The following is an 18,529-nucleotide window of genomic DNA, read 5'->3' as shown; positions in this document are numbered from 1 at the left end:
TTAGCCCGTGGATCATAAAAGCCCGCGGAGGCCCGCAAGTCCGATGGGCTTTACCCGGCCCGGTCCGCGAGAAAGCCCACCAAACCCCGCTTCTGTGGGTAGAGGGCTGGGCTTAGATTAGAGGTGTGAAACCCGGCCCAGCCCGTAAAAACCCGCCAAATAATAAAATATCATACATACATATTTTATTAGGTTTAGAATAAAACTATCGTATTTTGAAGCAACGATATGAAGGAAACTTCTTGGGATCGATCGACACCAGTCGATATAATCGGTATATATATTTAGTGACCATGTAAAAATTTCATCCAATTCGGACCTCGTTTAACCGTCATAATTTCTGGTAAACCGAAAACAAGACTAATATGTCATAAGGGAAGACCCATTACCAAAATGCGAACACCAAAAGTCGTTTGCATATCTGAAATCACCTAATTTTTATCACCGATTGTGTGCGGTCGCACCAAAAAAACTCATTTGGCAAAGCCCCGGTCAATGAGGATTTTAAGATGTCAAAATGTTTTTTTGTTGACCGTAGGTACGGACGGTCAAACAATATCCAAAACGAACGAAATTTTTACGAGTTCCCTAATATATATATTGATCACATCTGCTGGTGTCGATCGACCATATTTCGAACTGGAGTTATCGATCGCCGAAGTGTCCACTAATGTATCATAACCTTTATATTAGGTTTATAATAAAACTATCGCATTATGAAGCGACTATATGAAGGAAACTTCTTGAGATCGATCGACACCAGTCGATGTGATCGGTATATATATTTAGTGACCATGTAAAAATTTCATCCAATTCGGACCTCGTTTGACCGTCGAAATTTCTGGTAAACCGAAAACACCACTAATATGTCTTAAGGAAGGATCGATTACAAATATGTGAACGCCAAAAGCCGTTTGCATATCTGAAATCACCTAATTTTTGTTACCTATCGTGCATGGTCACACAGAGGAAACCTATTTAGCAAAGTCTCGGTCAATGGGGTTTCAATATGTCACAACGCCTCTTTTTTAGTTGACCGTTGGTACGAACGGTCAAACCATGTCCAAAAACGGATGAAATTTTTACGAGTTCCCTAAATATATATACCGATCACATCTACTGGTGTCGATCGACCATATTTCGAACTGGAGTTGTCGATCGCCGAAGTATCCACTAATGTATCATAACCTTTATATTACGTTTATAATAAAACTATCACATTATGAAGCGACTATATGAAGGAAATTTCTCAGAATCGATGGACACCAGCCGTTGTGATCGGTATATATATTTAGTGACCCTGTAAAAATTTCATCCAATTCGGACCTCGTTTGACTGTTGGAATTTCTGGTAAATCGAAAACACAACTAATATGCCCTAAGGGATGACCTATTACAAATATGTGAACGCCGAAAGCCGTTTGCATATCTGAAATCACCTAATTTTTGTTACCTATCATGCGCGGTCGCATTGAAGAAATCTATTTGGCAAAGTCCCGTCAATGAAGTTTTATTATATGAAAACGCCTCTTTTTTGGTTGATCGTATGTACATCGGTCAAATCATGTTTAAAACGGATGAAATTGTTATAATGTCCCTAAATATATGTATGTATGACATCTATTGGTGTCGATCGACAATATTTCGAAATTATAATTTATTTGTGACTTTTTTAGGATGTTTCCTAATAATTTTTTTTTATTTTTTCAAACCCTTAAATTAGAGTATTATATATATTTGTCTACTACAAGCCCGTAAGCCCCAGCCCGTAAAAGCCTGCAAGGCCCGGCCCGCAAAAGCCATCCTTAGGTGGGCGGGCTTGGATCTTCGGATTTGTGAAAATACCCGGCCCGGCCTGGCCCGTTGACGAGCCCTAATGTGGTCCTTATTTGTAATTTTTGGGAAGTGAGTTTTTTGTAAACTAAAATGTGGTCCTTATTTGTAATTTGGTAAAGTGACATTAGTCTTTCAACTTGAAGTTCTTGAGTTATGGTATCGGTAGTACAATCTCGTTCACACAGTCATTAGCTGACTATTGAATTCATGCTCAACCACCATTGGATGTAAATTCAAGGGTGAGCATAATCTTTTCAACCCTTGGATTTACATCTAATGATGGTTGATCATGAATTACACGGTCAGCTACTGACCGTGAAAACGGGACTAATCGGTAGTATATACATGTAATAATGAACATAATTGCTTGCAAACAATGACTGCGATAATTCTAAGTTGAATGAAGATGAGGGGGATGAAGCCAAAAATCTCTTATGAATTGAAAACATGGTAAGGAAAAACAATTAATCAGAAAATTTTGAGAGATGCATTTGTTGCACTCAATTCTTTTATTTATATCTCTACCATTACTATTAATTTGATCTTGTTGTAGGGAAAATGGAATTGTCTACTCATTTCATTGATAATTTATATAGGGTCAAGATTACAATAGAAGTACATGGTAATTACAATGATAATTAAGGCTACATAATTGTTGATTTGTCCGTTACGTTCGTTGATCATAAACGTCATTGAGTCATTCCGTTAGTTACTTTAACGAATGCACACTAATGATGTTTTTCCTTCAACACTCCCCCTTGTGCCGAGTTAAAGATATAATGGTGCATATGGTGTTGCCTCATTAAAAACCATGCCAAGTAACAAAACCCAATGGGAGAAAATAAAACCTTGGTCGAAGGGGAAAATAGAACAACACACCTGTTACATTTGAGATTAACATATATGTACTAAACTCCCTCTAATGTCTGCACCCCCTCCTGACCTTTACATTAATCATGAGGGTTTTGATAACTTATGCATATTTACTTTAAGCATATTTGGCGACGATGAGAATAGTGTTTATTCTCACCATGTCGTTCTCTCTTTTATGTATAGGGACTAAATCAGCCTAAATCTTTAGGTATTGTTGTTGCGTTGGCGCATAGCTATACAACGAATGAGATGTCAAGTCTTGCATATTGTGTCAAGTGTAATAATATGTCTTTGTACTTGTATATGGAGTCTCATTTCCCAACACTTACTCGTCATTTTCCATTTAGACGAAGATGGATCTATTTACTTTGATTAATCATGGGAGTAATAAAAGCCTTAGTTTTAATCTTTAGAGTGTCTAAAGCTGATTGATGGTTAATCATCAATATTACAGTCCTTGAGATCCATTTTGAGACTGTGTCTTCCCAAAGATCTTTTTCATTCTCGACTTAGGATTTGCAATAGCAACATCTTTTTAGTTCATCAAAAGTCTATGCAAATTTATATTAAATACACAAGGACATAATTTATCTTATCCCTATTCTAAAACAAGTATTTACTTTGTGAACGTTTCAATTCCTTTTGTAGTGCCACATGGTCTAGAGCCACTTCTTGAATGAAGTCTATTCTAAGACTTTCATGTATATCTCTTAATTTCAATCCTCATAGATATATTCTATTACTATATTCATAAGCTGCGAGTTCAGCTTTTCGAAAACTACCAAACTGTTAATGTAGTGGAATGCAATGGTATCCATTACGATAATGCATCATTGTGGTCTATTACAAAGAAATATCCCCTCGTAGTTGATTCTAGTGCATTAATGAGAGACCTTGCGCCATAAGGTGAGTTTAAACTCTTATTTCTCATACGCATCCTAACAAAGATATATGATAGGGTTTACACTTGCGGTATCGGCTTCACATGCCCAAATACATATCTCTGTATTAGTGAACCTTAGTTCATGCTCGATTGCTTCTTTCCATTAGGCTAAAATTACTACGTTGGTATTTCTCAACGAAGTATTGTTCGATATCAAGACTCAATATCCTACATCCTCATGTGGTTTATATTTGTAGAGATCTTTATATATTCAAGGATTTGTTATAACATCTAAGGCGTCCCCTAGTAATAACCAAAACCCAAGAAATTCTCATGAGCTAGATTTGAGACTATGGATCAATGCATCCAATTATGCCAAACTCGTTTTTTTCCTTTTATCGAGTATATATCGAACATAAGGTGGTCTCCCACTTTTCCTTGGAGAGCCACGACATGTGACACCATTTATGCCACTTTATGGCGTCACCATGCCATCCTCTATGGTGGCTCATGTCCTCTTCTTAGGACATTGAACTTTGCAAGCATATTTGTAGTTAATATCTCTGATCTCATCACTTTGTACAATAGTGAGGATCTAGATGAGACACCATGGGGACAAACCACGACAATTCATGTCTTCACTTGAACATTCTTTTTTCTTATCTCTCCTTAACGACGGGAAGATTGTCTCATCAAAGTGATATTCCGCATATCTAGAGGGAAAATAGATCGCTTGTCAAGGTAACAATATAGCGGACCATCTGGATGCTCATCTTTACTTATTCACATTAATTGGCTTCACCATTATGTGATGTTGCATAGCAATTTGACACGTAGGTTAATCTGGTTGAGCTCAAGGATTGTATATTCGTATCAATCCTAGCGAGCTTAAGTATTTCAATCCTTCGATGTCATAAATTGTAACTCATTTTACAATGATGATGGTGATGGCCGAGCAGTAGTGAATAAGATGTTGTGTATGGAAAAATTACATTACCCTAAATAGAAATATTAGTACGTATTACCATTATTAAGACTATTATTGTAGTCATTTTTTCTTGAGACCAAAGTGGGTTTGTAACTAACATAGGCATCATTAGTTTTAGTTGTGAATGATGTGATAACACGTGACCAGCGTGTTGACACATCAACCAATACCATAAAGTATTTTAGATGTCCGCAAGTTAGTTGAATTAATCCAGATAATTTTTGTTGGATTCAATGAGAATACATTTACAAGTCCTTTGCATAGGATGGTCTCAAACCTAATTTCTTTAAGTGATAAAAAAAAGCTTTAAACACTTAATCACAATGGACAAAAGAAACATAATATAGAGTTAATGCATATATTTGTGCATCAAATATTTCATGGTTCAGCCTAGGGGGGCTATGAAATAGGGGATGACATCACATCTTTGATTCCATTTTAAGGATTTTTACAGGTCTTTGTTTCTTTCTTTTTTCTTGCTTCTATTTATCCAAAACATGAGTGTTTGTATATATTTTCTTGAATATACGGATACACATATCACAACCTAGGGTCCCAATGATTCGTGAGAAAGTCCATATATGTCTGAATTCCGAAATTCATTTTCTTTTAACGTTGTGGGATTCAATGTTGTAGTTACATATATACTTGCTAAATGGACATATAAATTTCTCTAACACTCGGTTACATCCATAGTCATTAGAGATAATGCAAATGATGTTAATTGTAATTTAACTTATTCTTTTCACATGAAAAGTCATTGACATAAATATTTAAAACGTATGAGGGTTCGGTTGTCTCTTGTTACATAAAATGTCACTACACCAAAATGTTGAATAGACAATGGTTGATAGACGATGCACAAAAAAATACCATTGTCTGAAGAAATGCGCCGGATAATGATTTTTTAAGTATCATTGTCTTAATGTTTAAGACAATGGTTTATATCTTGGCACAAGACATTGTTCTGAGTTTTGTTTAAGACAATGTTTTTAAAACTGTCTATTGTCTGTATGCTTATTGTAGACAATAATCTTTCTTATTTTATTGAGTATTGTCTTAATGGTCTCGGACAATATGTGTTTAACAATATTTAGTTGTGGTCTTTAAATTCATTGTTTACATAGATCATTAACAATGTGTTTTTTTTTAAAAATAAATTCATTGTCTTAGAAATCCTAATTTTTCCCTCCGGTTTAGATTAGGGGTGGGCACGGGACGGGATGAGACGGGACGGGGCTCATCCCACGTCCCGTCCCACTCTTTTGAATCGGGACGGGATCGGGACGGGACAAGGGTTTTTAAGAATGCATCCCACTCGGGATTATTCCTGGTTGGGACGGGACGGGATCGGGACGGGACAAATCCCAACTTCCTATGAAGTTAAATAAAAACCTATATTTTTACTTTTTCCATTAACAAAGTAACATTTAATAATGAAATTTTAACAAAAAAATGCATATTATGTTCAAAATATTAGAATTTAGCATTATTATTTGAGTTGAAATAATTTTGGAGTTATTAAGAACATAAATTAGTTTCATTTTAATACAAATATATAAGAATTTTTAAGTTTTTATAAAAGGTGGGACGAGACGGGACGAAGCGGGATAGAAATTATTCGTCCCACGTCTCGTTCCACTATTATGAAACGGAACGAGATTGGGACGGGACGAACGTTTTTAGACCTTCATCCCGTCCCGTCCTTATGAATTTCAGGACGGGATCAAAATTTCAGTTTTTTATGCCCACCCTTAGTTTAGATTTCTTTTAATTTTTCCCATTCAATTTTCCCCCTCACTAACACTTAACCCTAGCTAACCAGATCTGAAAACATTAACTCCCAAACAAAGTCAGCTCTCCCAAGCAAAAATACACTACCTTTCAAACACTTGGCTCGTAAAAAACTCAAAAACCCTCACAAAAACCCAATCAACCTCTCTCTCAATCACGCTCACACTGGAAAAATCCAGTCGTCATGAGAAGGTAGTTGCGATCGGAGCCTTCATCGTCGACGCCGCCGCAGGCAGCTTTCTCCTCGCACACCCTGAAAACCAACACCCAAATCCAAGATCTCGCCAAATCTGTCAATCCCCCAAACCCTAGATCTCCGCCTCTCCCTCTGCGGCACTCCTTCGCCGGAACTCACAGAGACATAAGGAGCGGCAACTACAGCCTCTGCCTCTGACCACAACCCCGACTACAACCTCCTACTCTCTCCAAGCGCAATCACAACTGCAACCGCAACCACAACCACAACCTGCTCCTTTCTCAACCTAGATTCAAGGTCTTCCTCGTTTTCCTTCCTCCTCCATTCTTCGGTGGAACCTGAAGTGCAAGCTCCCTCCATACTTTCTTTTGACTCCGACTGAGATTGATAGGCTTCGCATCTAAGCGATGGTAATCTTTCAATTTTAAATTTTTCTTAGAGGTACAACGACTTGAGGAGCGATGGTAATCTATTAGGTATCGTATCTCTCTCTGAGTGATGATAATTTTTGCATAGTGTCACAACGATTTTGAGTATGTTACTGCTAGTTTTTGTATATAAATTGTTTCTTCCATTTTAGTAGTCTTGTTTCCCGATTATTGCGTTTTTAATTTCATTGGGTGAATTGAGATTTCTATAATTGATTTGTGTTTGGCTGCCTGTAGTATCCTGGTTTGTCTTCATCGGGCAATTTGAGGGTGTTCTATTATTTTTGGTCTATCATTGATCTTGTTTATATTTACTACTATATGTTTTTCCTGAAATATCTTGGTATATGTCTGCTAGTTTTGGAATATGTTTAGGCTTTTATTACCTCGTCAGTTGCTCCTGCTTTGCTTGGAGGAACCTTATTGGGATATGTACATTGACTTAAAATCTGAAGGTAACAACTTGGAGACTACTAAACACATCCTGTCCTTGTGCACTCGTTTTGTCATGATAGCATCTGTTTCAATGTCTCCATTTAATTATATGCATTTATGTTGACAGAAATCTCACTTGAACCATCACTTCAGCGTTCAAAGGGATTTGGGATCGCTTCCTCCTTATGGGACAATGTTTTCAAAACAGTGCCTACAACAAAAGCTACAGAGAAAATAAGTAACCAGTAGCACTGGCTGGTTAATTAACATACATCTTCTTGTTACTATGTAGTTAATAGTAAGTCTTTATGCCTCTCACATATCAGTTTCTAGCAACATCTTGCACTATTTTCTTTTAAATAGCAGCTGGACCGCTGGAGCCATAGTTTTTTGCCATAGCAAACTTTTCTGTAAACCCAAGATAATTATCTGGAAAATGAAATTGATCTAGTGCATTGTACTATGAACTTCCTTAACCACTATCTACACAATTTTTCGTCCAAAACTTGACCAATATATGTTGATCTGGTGCATTGTACTATAATCTCAATGTAAGTGGCAATTATCAATCGAACAAGGGATTGAATCATTTTGCTTGTTGTCTCTATAATATGAACTTTTTCTAATTAAACAACTAACTTTCAATGTTTGATCAATGAACACTAGTAATGCAGATACCACAACTTATTACTGGTTCTGGTCAATCATGTTTGCTTGTAGCCTTGTACAAAAGGATTAATGATCTTGTAGGGTGAAATTTGTGACCACAAGCTGTTATGTGATGATATTTTCATCTAATTTGTGTGAATAATGTACTTTTTTTTTTGCTGAGATTATTTGACAGCTAGGCGACAATTATATTTGAGATTAGCTTATCTGTATAGTATCCAAGGGAGTGTGCTTAAATGTAGAGCAATGAATTTACAGAGTTCTTTGAGTTTCGTTTCTCAAACTATCTTTTTGATACTAGATAGAGCACGTAATACTCCACACTTTTTGAAGACTGAAAATTCAAGCATAATGAAAGATATAACGACACTGATTATGACTATTTTCCAAATCAAGTGTTTATAAGCTTTTGCTTTGTTATGTCCTGTGACTTGTGAGTTTATTTACATTAGATACATGGATGCCTCGTAACACTGAATGTGACCACAAGTTTTTGTTGGATACCCTCGTTGGCCGGTCCTACAACAATTGTTGCTCGAAGTAGTGGCAGTGGTGTCTCGTGGCTTTTCCCCTTTGTTGTGAGTAGTGTTCCCTGACAACTATGTGTAACTTATACTGCATGAGCTTTATGAGTGTGAAACGGAATTTGTAATCGTGTTTGGTTATCTTGTAATTTTCAGGATGGTCAGCCACCCCTTGGGTGATCACACACCTTTGCATATCTTGTCTTGCCAATTTTGTTGGTTGTCTCGCAGTACGTATCTGTTCAAATTATGCAGGTATCGCAACCGTGGGTCTATCTTCTCTCTGGTCTGTATTGGCCTTGTAAAACTAGCAGTTAAAAGGGAATTATTGTGATATGTTTTTCCCTACGTATTCACCCTTTTTTTTAACAAATGTTATTTCTTTCAGTAGTCATTGTGTAGTTGTTGTAGTCTGTCACTGTACTTTGATTATGTAATTGTTGTAGGTTTGGATGTTAATGCTACTTTGAATTGATGTTGGTTCTTGTGTTGGCATTGCTTATGTATATTCAATTGCTAGGTTAGTTGGTGAATTAATGTTGGCTTACAAGACTGATTTTGGTCAGAGTGCAGCGTATTCTCTCAATCATCAATATTACTCCTTGCTTAAGTCGTTCATTCATATATGCATTTTCTTTGCTCAAGTCATGGTCTGTGTTGCTATTATTTCTTCTATGATTAGTCATTCTCTTTCTTTGATCCAATCTGATATGGTGGTTATTAATTGTTTAGAAGCTATCGTAAATATCATGTTCAAATCTGATTAGGCTCTCCTTGACCAGATTTTAATTTTGGATGATGAGGAAACTTGACCAGATTCTTCCTAGCCACTTGTTGCATATTTGATTTTGCTGCATTGACTCAATGTGTATCATTAGACTTGATCTTAGTTTTTGATCTTTTACTATAGGTTCTTTGGGTTCCGGAAAGGTGTTGAATCTCTTCTCCAAGAATGCAACTAAAGGTAGAGATAGATAGATAGAGCTTTGAGGGACCGAGTATCTACATAGATTCTTTAAGAAAGGCGCAACATAGTTATGAAATAGCTTATTATAGTGCATTTGATACAATAGAGATGATGTAATGAACTAGTTGTAATGAATTAGTCGATAAAGATAATGCAATTTGGTTAAATTGGTTTTAATTATTGGAAAAAAAAATTGATTTTGGAACAAATGACAACTAAATGAAAAACAAAACCATTGTCCAATAGAAATTATATACAATAGCTAAAACAAGAAAGTTCATTATCCGCATTGATTCAAAAGCGTTGGTCTGACCAACCGTATACAATAGACAAACATAAAACGAACCATTGTATATAATACTTTGGTCAATGGATAAGTAGAAAAAAACATTGTCTTATATTACTCTTAACTATAACAAACTGGAAAAGTACCGTTGTTAAAGATACTCTTATACAATGTATGTTTCATAAAAAAACATTGTTTGTTATGGTGTTCAGACAATAAGTCTTTTAACTACGTGCATTGTTTGAGTTAGAGTTTAGACAATGCTTTTTGTGCATTGTCTGAATCATGTAACAAACAATTGTTCAATAGACAATGACACAACCCTTTATCAGACAATGGTCAATAATCATTGTCTATCTTGATTTTTAGCGTAATGTGTCAATGAGGTACATATAGTTAAGACATAAAAATAGAATATAAACCCAAATTCTTTAGAGTAATAGAATCACAAAACGATATCTCCATTCCATAAGGTGTGTACATTGTGAATTCCGAAGGATTATAAATTAGCGATCGTTATTAATATTATCAATAATATCCATGAATTTAGTACGATTATTCTTTAGTACATTCTATTGCTCGGGAATTGCATAATGCATTTCTTTGCATTTAGTTATCCATATCATACTAATCTTTTGTGAAGTTGCTTTACTTTATGCAGTATTTCGCAAAGCCAAAATTTTGAAAATCGAACCATGTATAATAATCTCAATTCATTGAGAAAAATTCACAAATTTAAAATGTCAACGGTTACATCGATATCTTGTTTTATCCAAAGACAGAAACTTTAAGACCAAAAGTCTAATTATATTTACAGAATAACAACATATACAATAATATCTTAGAAAATTAAAGGGCAGACTATAATCAAAACCTGAAACTTCATTGATTAAGCTAGGTTCTTGTCATGACTGGTTTTGATTGAGATTTTTTTCAGTCATGTTGTTTGAAATTGAATATGCATTTTCAAATCATCATACTCTCATTATTCTATATTTTTGTTGTAACATGGCGCTTAATTGCTCATGTCATATCCCCTAGACTTTTTTACACAGTACATTATTATCAATCGTCACTTATCGGTTTGTATGAAACTACATGTCCATAATGATTGCCCTTTTCTTTAGGGTTAAAACTGTCATATTATGCAAATTTTGTGTTAGGAAAATATCTTTATCTTGAAAGACTTTACGTTGTAATTCAATATATTTTAGTTATGCTTCCAAGCTACGTGCAGGAAACATGTTTGCATAATCCGATGTTGAGCCTGGGTTGGCTTGGAGGGGAGGTTGGTATTCATATTCTTTAGAGTTCAATATATGAAAGTCATGTTGTGCTTGTTTAACAGATAGAGTACGAGACTTATTTGTGTAGCAGTCTAATTAAAAATATAAATAGACATACATGAAAATCAAACATACCAAGATACGTATGGGTAACTTTGGAGCTTTGTGAAGTTGCATTATCACAATAAAGATATACAAGGTAATTAATTTCCAAGAATTACAAATTGGATTTCAAGACCAAGAATTGTGATGGTCATATTTTCCGATGCTTCGTGTAATAATTAATCACATTAATAGGTTTGTCTCTTTGTAAAAAATAAAAATGCTCATAAAATTTCATTATCATGACAATGCTCCTTTCGTATAACATGTTAAATAAAATAATTCTAAAAATTATATAGACATAGCATGTGTAACAAGTACAACATATTTAGCAAGATTAAGTAAAATAATTTGCTCACATATGCTTAATACGATATATAAAAATAATGTCAAAACGTAGCATTACAATTCATTTACATACAAACCACAAATTTATTTAATAATAATTAAAATAGCATAGCATATAGCATGTTCAAAATTCAGAGAATACTTTACTCACGTAATTAACTTGCATAATTTCATGTAATCTGAATGAAATTTGATAAAAACGGCAACACTAATTTTGATCCTACTTGTAAGTTTGCCAAATAAACTGCATGTAAAGGTAGTTGTTCTTTCACTTTCGATTGGATCATCGTGATTCTCGCATTAATTGTCGCAAGGTAAGTGATACGTTACATACAAAACAATTAGAATCATATGATTAGGTCACATTTAATCGTATATATTTAATTTACCATAACAATAAGTGGTAAATTTAAATTAAAACAGTAAAGAATTAAAAGAAATTGTCTTTTACCAGAAGTAAGAATCCCTAAGACCAAGTCAAGTTTGGGAAGACCTAGCTGGTCGGGTCAGATCCGGGTCGAGGTTTGCAAAACCAACGACGATGACATCACTTGTGGTCGCCGAAATCTGGGATGAACTGCGAGGCTCGAGTAGCATCGATGTTTGCGCATGAAGCCATGCCATAGGATCTTCAAATGCAAACAACGGCGTCGAGGACCCTAGTCGCCAGATTGCCCTCGATGCCACAAGGCTGCTGGGTTCTTGCCACAACTGGAAGAAAGAGAGGCGGCGGCGATCTAGGGCTACTACCGGATCCACGATTCTGGGTCGAGCAAGGCCTTAATGATGGGTTTTTCCGCCCTCCGGGCTTTGTGCGGGCGGCGGCGATGATGTGGCGACGTCGTGGTGGCTAGGATAATCTGGGTCGAAACCCAGAAACAAGGTGGAGGTCCCGAACTTGGGGCGGCGTCTATTCGTGGTGTGGCCTTCGGGTAGATCTGGCATGGGCAGCGGCGGCGTTGCTGGACGTCGGGTGGAGGAATTCTGTTCATGGCTGATCGGAGGAGAAAAAGGGGTGCCCATATAAGATTTTTGGGTGCTCTTTGAATTTCAATTTTTTTTTACTTCTTTTGCCATTTTTTGACAGAATTCTGTTTCTAAGGTTCATATCTCCTTATTTTTCTTCTCTTTGCCGGAAAACTCAAAGGTCAAAGCAAGGTGTGTGTTGTAGGGAAAATAAAATGGTATACTCATTTCATTGATAATTTTCTTTATATAAGGGTCAAGATTACAATATAAATAAGTGGTAATTACAATGATAATTAAGGCTACATAATTGCTTATTTTCCAGATACGTCCGTTAATCATAAACGTCATTAGCGCATTCCGTTATTTACTTTAACGAATGCACACTAATGATGTTTTTCTTTCGACCTTTTATATGTCAATAAATATACAGACATAAGAGATCCTTATGTGATTACCAGTTTACCACATTTTACTACCTCACAACTGTAGTAAAGCTAATTTAACCAATTTTTCTCATACGTTGATCATTGGTGATGTTGCACATAAGTACAAGTTTGGATCATATTCATGGATGCCAATGTTTGGTAATTTATGTGAAAATCTACTAATACATGAAAATGGCAAAATCAATGCCTTCTATCATTAGTACAAACATGTAATAATCATCTGTATAATGTAATCTAGTCTCTCGATCAATCAGTTTTAAACAGTTTTCACTAGAGTTCTCATCCTTCATTGCCCTGACAGGTGATGAAAATGCTACTATACTTAGAGACGATCGACGACTATTCTACTTTGTGTGCAAGGTCTAAAAGAATTGAGCACAAGGTGATCGAGTTCATTTTTGGTCCCTTCTCATTTCACTGACCACTTTTTACTGTAGTTGTCTCTCTATTTGCAAGAAATCTAACCAGTCATCCACCCAGTACCAAAAAGCATATGACTGATATGAGTGAATTATACACTGGATTTACACCAAGTCCTTTGCACTAGTCCAACGATGTCATTTCATTACTGGATTATGTGCAGCTAGTCTTCCTAAATTGTGAAAAGGCAAAAGAAAATTACTCGTCACTAGCCCAAAACCCATGAAAACCAAGAGGAAAGTTTAGATGCTTGGGGACTTCTAGTCTTGCCACAAGCGCATCAGCTGCTCCAATCTTCTTCGAGTCCAAGATAACCAGATAGCATCTTTGAACTGCTACTGCATACTGCAATTGAGACAAGCACAGACAGCGTGTATATATATGTAAGTTGATTGCTGATAATTTAGAAATGAAGTTGGTTCTAGAAAATATATGAAATAATAGAATTTTCAATTTTGATGATTTGCCACTTGAATCAGTTACCTCGACTACAAGAATGTAACCCTCGTCTTCGTCAGAACCTTTGGCAATGAAAGTGGGTTCGCCGATAAATCTTCTACTACCAACAGACCATGTATGCACAGATTTAGTCGAGGCGTTGAGCTTCACCACCATATCGAATGGAAAGCTTGGCAATGCACTGCGAGAACCTGAAGAAGCTGCTGCATATATGTATTTGTTTTCGGTGCCTGAAAATGCCGGATTGATCACTGGAAAATCTGATGACTTGTTCCACTCGTTCAAAGGTTCCGCATCGCATCTTTGACAATTCCCATAGGCATCCAACTTGATCGAAACCTGGATTTTTTTAAATGGAAAAATGCATGAAACTCATCATTAGTATCAACACACTAATAGAGACTTAGAGACTGTACTTGATGAGCTCTAGGAGTCTAGTCTTACTCCAAAAATGGAGTTGTGTATTCTAGTTAGCATAAATAGCTAAAAGAGAAACTAACCTGAACAAGGTGAGGCAACGATTCACTTCCATTTATGTTCATAACTGAAGGATCTAGTTTACCGCTCTGCCAATCATATCCTGTCCGTGCAGAAGCCATACACTTTTCTTAGCAATCTAATTTGGTTTTTCTGAAAGAAATAAAACTAATTTGCTTAGCAATCTAAATTATTACCAAATAACTTTTGGAAATTGAACCACTCGTAGGAGCAAGCAGAGCCACGTATTTGGATCTCCGAGTTCCCGTTCTCATCCAAATTCTCATAGGCATTGCAAACATGTAGAAGCCAAAATTGTGAAGGAGCTTCAATTGGCACTCTCCAATCTCGACTATTTACTTCATCGGGAAAGCGAGGCAGCAAGTATATCGGAGAAGTGTCCTTGCTAGGGTTTACTGCTAATGCTGTTATCATCGGAGTAGTCCCACAAACTGCAGTCATTGCACCTATACATAGATAAAAATATGGTTAAAAACTAAACCGACCGATTAGTAGAGAAGTATCATCACCTCTTATAAAGTTATAATGATCCATATCAATCGACAATCCAATAATGTATAGAATATCACTCTGATCGATCATTTTCTTCGACAGCATGCAAAATATCCACAATCTAAATTCCAGCTCATTATTAAATTTCAATTAGATCTCACGTTCATAATTTTTAAATCCAAAAGAAATAATTCACGTTTAACTTTCGGGATCAATCAATATTATATTGACGAGCATGAGTATTGCTAAAATATAATAACAAACTACTCAAAAGTATCAGACAACAATTTAGTTTACAAATAACTCATTACTTAATTTGATAAAGCAAATAAAGACCAAAATTTACAAATAAGAACCAAATGATAACAAGTTATCACATGTCATAAAATATTTTACTTTTTAACCCATATTTTGACCCATAGTGTTTGCTACTATCAATGGAGAGGTTATCTGCTACTGTCGATTATAAAAACTAATTGCTACTTTCGATTTAAAAATTAGTTGTTACTGTCGACTTATAAGACACCTGCTACTGTTGACTTGGAAGGTAAATGCTATTGTCGACTATGAATCTAACTGCTATTATCGACTTAGAAGATACCTGCTACTGTCGACTATAAATCTAGCTGCTACTGGCAACTGAGAAACTAACGGCTACTGTGGTTTTTGATGAGCAAAATTCAAAATTTCAAAATTTCTCAAAACATATGCAATATGACACTTAAATGAAAGTCCATGACATAATGAACAACTTTATATATTGGCTCACCTCCAAATTATCGGTGGTTTGGTCGGAAAACTTATATTTACCGGAAAAAAAACTAAAAAATGAGGAGAGAAATTTATAAGATCTAGGAATGACATTTGTTAATTTTCACGAAAATAATGGTACTTTGAATTTTTTTGCATTAATTAATTAATCATATTTGTTTTACTTATTCTTTAAATTTGAGCTTATGAAAAGTAAGTTTTTAATTAATTCAAATGAGAGATAAATTCGCCAACCGCTTTTTTGACCACCCTCATCCCCACCCACTTAGATAAAAGTCACGTGTCTTTTTTATTTACTATAGTTATATCATAGTTAACTATTAAATTTCTTAAATTAATTACTGATTTATTTTTATTATGTGTTATTAATTTATATAGATAACCATGGTTATACCATAATTAATCTAGACACATGGCTTTTATCTAGGTAGGTGGGCGGTGGTCAAAAAATATGATCGGCAAATTTACTTCTAATTCAAATGTGGTCTAATATCACTAAGTCATTTTAAAAAAAATAAAGACCAGTGTTTGTATTCTGAATTAAATTACCGACAATATCGAGCTTGATGCGATTAGCAAATAAGATATAATGAGTGTCAGTGAAAGCCCAGTCATGGATCATCAAGTGATCTGGGATAGTAAACTCTTGCTTAGCCACCTCCTTAAAACTGGAGTCAAATTCTGCAACCCAAAGAAAAGAATAATGTCATCAGTGCTCTTCTATTCTTTGTTTGCTTAAAATAGTTCTGATGAAGATGTATATTTATCCTATCATTTTACTTAGATCATATTACGGTATATGCAAATTAACAAACATAGTACGTAAAAAATTCTGTATACCACTATTATTACCATAAAATGTAAAATGACTGCGGGGTAAAAGCATATCTTCTGCATTGCACGACATCATGAGAAGTCTATTTCTGCTGGCGTCGAGTTTGTAATGAGATAATAATCGCTTAGGAGGCATTTTAAACACTTCTGCATTAGAAAATTAGATGAAGCAAATTCAAATGTGTCCCGAAAAATGTAAAGCTATAAACAACATAGAAGTGATAGAACACACCATATTTGACCTCATAGCAACCCAAGAAATTCTTAGCAGTCTATTTTTCAGTATAACCTTGCTAAGACGAGGGCAATCAATAAAGAATACTGTATACAATTACAATGTTTTCTCATAAGGATTCATATGTCCATATTTGTACAGCTACCATTATTCTGCTTCATACATATCACAAATTCACAATCATTATTCTGCAACAGACTTTTGTTTTCATGTGTCCCTATATATGTTTTTTTTAAGGCTAGCCACTTTTTCTCCACCATTTGTCTAGCTCTCTAGCTGGACGATTATAACGTACATGATGCAGTATTACCGGAATTTTCTCAGGTAACTTTATGTACGTAATACTCTTATTTACTAATATCACAACAAATTTGTTGTCGTTGTAGTAAATAAGGTGATGTTTTGGGTAATTCTAGTTCTATTAGTTGTAATTACTTCACCTATAACATTTTATAAGATTATGAACAAACCGTTATTAATGTGTTAAATTTGTTTAGTTATTTGTAAATAAAAAAAACACATCTCAATATTATAAATTTAGTTCAATAAAAGTAAAATTTTAGTTCAAAAAGTAGTAATTGAAGGTATGTTATATCTCAGAGTATTTTAGACGAACCAAGTATTTCGTACCGTACAAAATCGGCTTCAGCAACCTTGCAGCAACATCCCATACACCACCGTCATCGGCACCACTCTCTGCCGCTGGATCACAACCCTCCATCAGCTTAACCTTCCCGACGGTATGCAACGTCTTCGGTTCAATTTCATACGGATCCCCACCTTCCCACAAACACAGCAACTTCCCACCCCAACTCACCACACTCGTATTCGCCACGTTCTTCATCACCTTAGTGTTCCCAACTTTCTGTCCTCCCTTCAACACCGAAAACGGCCCCCTGTGCGTGAACCTCCAGGTTCCGGTCACCGGATCATGCTCTTCCACCTGCGCCTCAGTCTTCACGTACTTGGCCATAAACTTGACCTTGGCCTCGTCCCCATTGATCTTTTCGAAGCTAAAAGCCCTAAGGTAGCCATGACCGTCCAAAGGGTGCACAGTCGAGCCATGGTCGTCGCTGAAGAGCCCCGGTCCAGTCAAGTAGTACGTACCGGAAGGAAACTCCGGCGGGACCGCGCCTTTGACCACACGGAGTGTCACTGGTTCGGTTGTTTCGGAGCGTTGCGAAACGAAGAGGAACTGATAATCCCAGAATGCGGCCACAGAGTCATCAACAACGTCTAGGGTTAAAACTCTGGTGGTCGGAGTTGTACTTCCGTTGGGTGTGGAAATGGAGATTGCATGTGGTGGTTTAAGGAGAGGTTTCGACGAAGGAGGGAGGTGCACTGCCGGTGAATTTATCAGAGAGGGGCATATTGGTTTCGGAACTATAGATTGGAAAGGGTTGTTGGTTTGCATATTTGAAGTTTTGGAGGTTTTGGAAGCTAGGTGGCAAATATCAATGGAGATGGCATCATTCATGCTTCAAAGTTCAAACTTATATAATGCCATAGAGGCTTCGCTGGTGATCGAGTCGTGAGCAGGCCATTTGCCATTGTGGGTTTGGTTTAATTGCAGATTTGCCATCGATGATGTAGCATTGCTTGTAACAATATGCCTGAATGTGCATGGTGGGGCATAAGTTTTGTGTTATGGAGAACATGGAGATTGGAATTTGGAGATCAAATGGCAGACATAATGCCTTGGTTTACTCCTCTTTTTGTTATTTTGATCTTGTCATGGGGCTGCTTATGGCAAGAATTGTATTTAATATAGAGAAAAATCTTCCATCCGTC

At 36.0% G+C, this 18,529-nt stretch overlaps 1 protein-coding gene and 1 long non-coding RNA gene across 3 annotated transcripts; one reads left to right on the top strand and one right to left on the bottom strand.

Annotated features, from left to right (window-relative positions):
- The first annotated feature begins 6,467 nt into the window (after positions 1 to 6,467).
- Positions 6,468 to 9,763, top strand: LOC126803307 (uncharacterized). Of its 2 annotated transcripts, XR_007673103.1 has the most exons (6): positions 6,468 to 7,045; positions 7,235 to 7,452; positions 7,560 to 7,730; positions 8,554 to 8,679; positions 8,782 to 8,880; positions 9,536 to 9,763. It is a non-coding gene; the product is annotated as an uncharacterized LOC126803307 (long non-coding RNA). The 2 variants fall into 2 exon arrangements; XR_007673102.1 differs by having other exon boundaries at positions 6,468 to 7,452.
- Positions 9,764 to 13,535: 3,772 nt separating this feature from the next.
- LOC126803302 (carotenoid cleavage dioxygenase 7, chloroplastic) lies at positions 13,536 to 18,172 on the bottom strand. The gene is made up of 7 exons (XM_050531085.1): positions 17,369 to 18,172; positions 16,522 to 16,650; positions 16,219 to 16,350; positions 14,583 to 14,852; positions 14,409 to 14,488; positions 13,933 to 14,247; positions 13,536 to 13,794 (listed from the first exon to the last, which is right to left on the bottom strand). The coding sequence occupies exons 1-7, from the start codon at positions 18,150 to 18,152 to the stop codon at positions 13,648 to 13,650; spliced, it is 1,857 nt and encodes a 618-aa protein (XP_050387042.1). The 5' UTR covers positions 18,153 to 18,172; the 3' UTR covers positions 13,536 to 13,647.
- Positions 18,173 to 18,529: the final 357 nt, after the last annotated feature.

The sequence above is a fragment of the Argentina anserina genome, chromosome 7, assembly GCF_933775445.1.
Source record: "Argentina anserina chromosome 7, drPotAnse1.1, whole genome shotgun sequence".
NCBI classification, from domain to species: Eukaryota; Viridiplantae; Streptophyta; class Magnoliopsida; order Rosales; family Rosaceae; genus Argentina; species Argentina anserina.
The sequence above is the reverse complement of the archived record's forward strand: the minus strand, read 5'-3'. Positions and strand labels throughout refer to the sequence as shown.

Coding starts and splice junctions, on each gene's coding strand:
- LOC126803302 (XM_050531085.1), bottom strand. CDS start 18,152: ATGCAAACCAACAACCCTTTCCAATCTATAGTTCCGAAACCAATATGC. Junction 16,651..17,368: donor GCTGAAGCCGATTTTGTACG/GTACGAAATACT, acceptor TTTCTAATGCAG/AAGTGTTTAAAATGCCTCCT. Junction 13,795..13,932: donor GTTACATTCTTGTAGTCGAG/GTAACTGATTCA, acceptor TCTCAATTGCAG/TATGCAGTAGCAGTTCAAAG.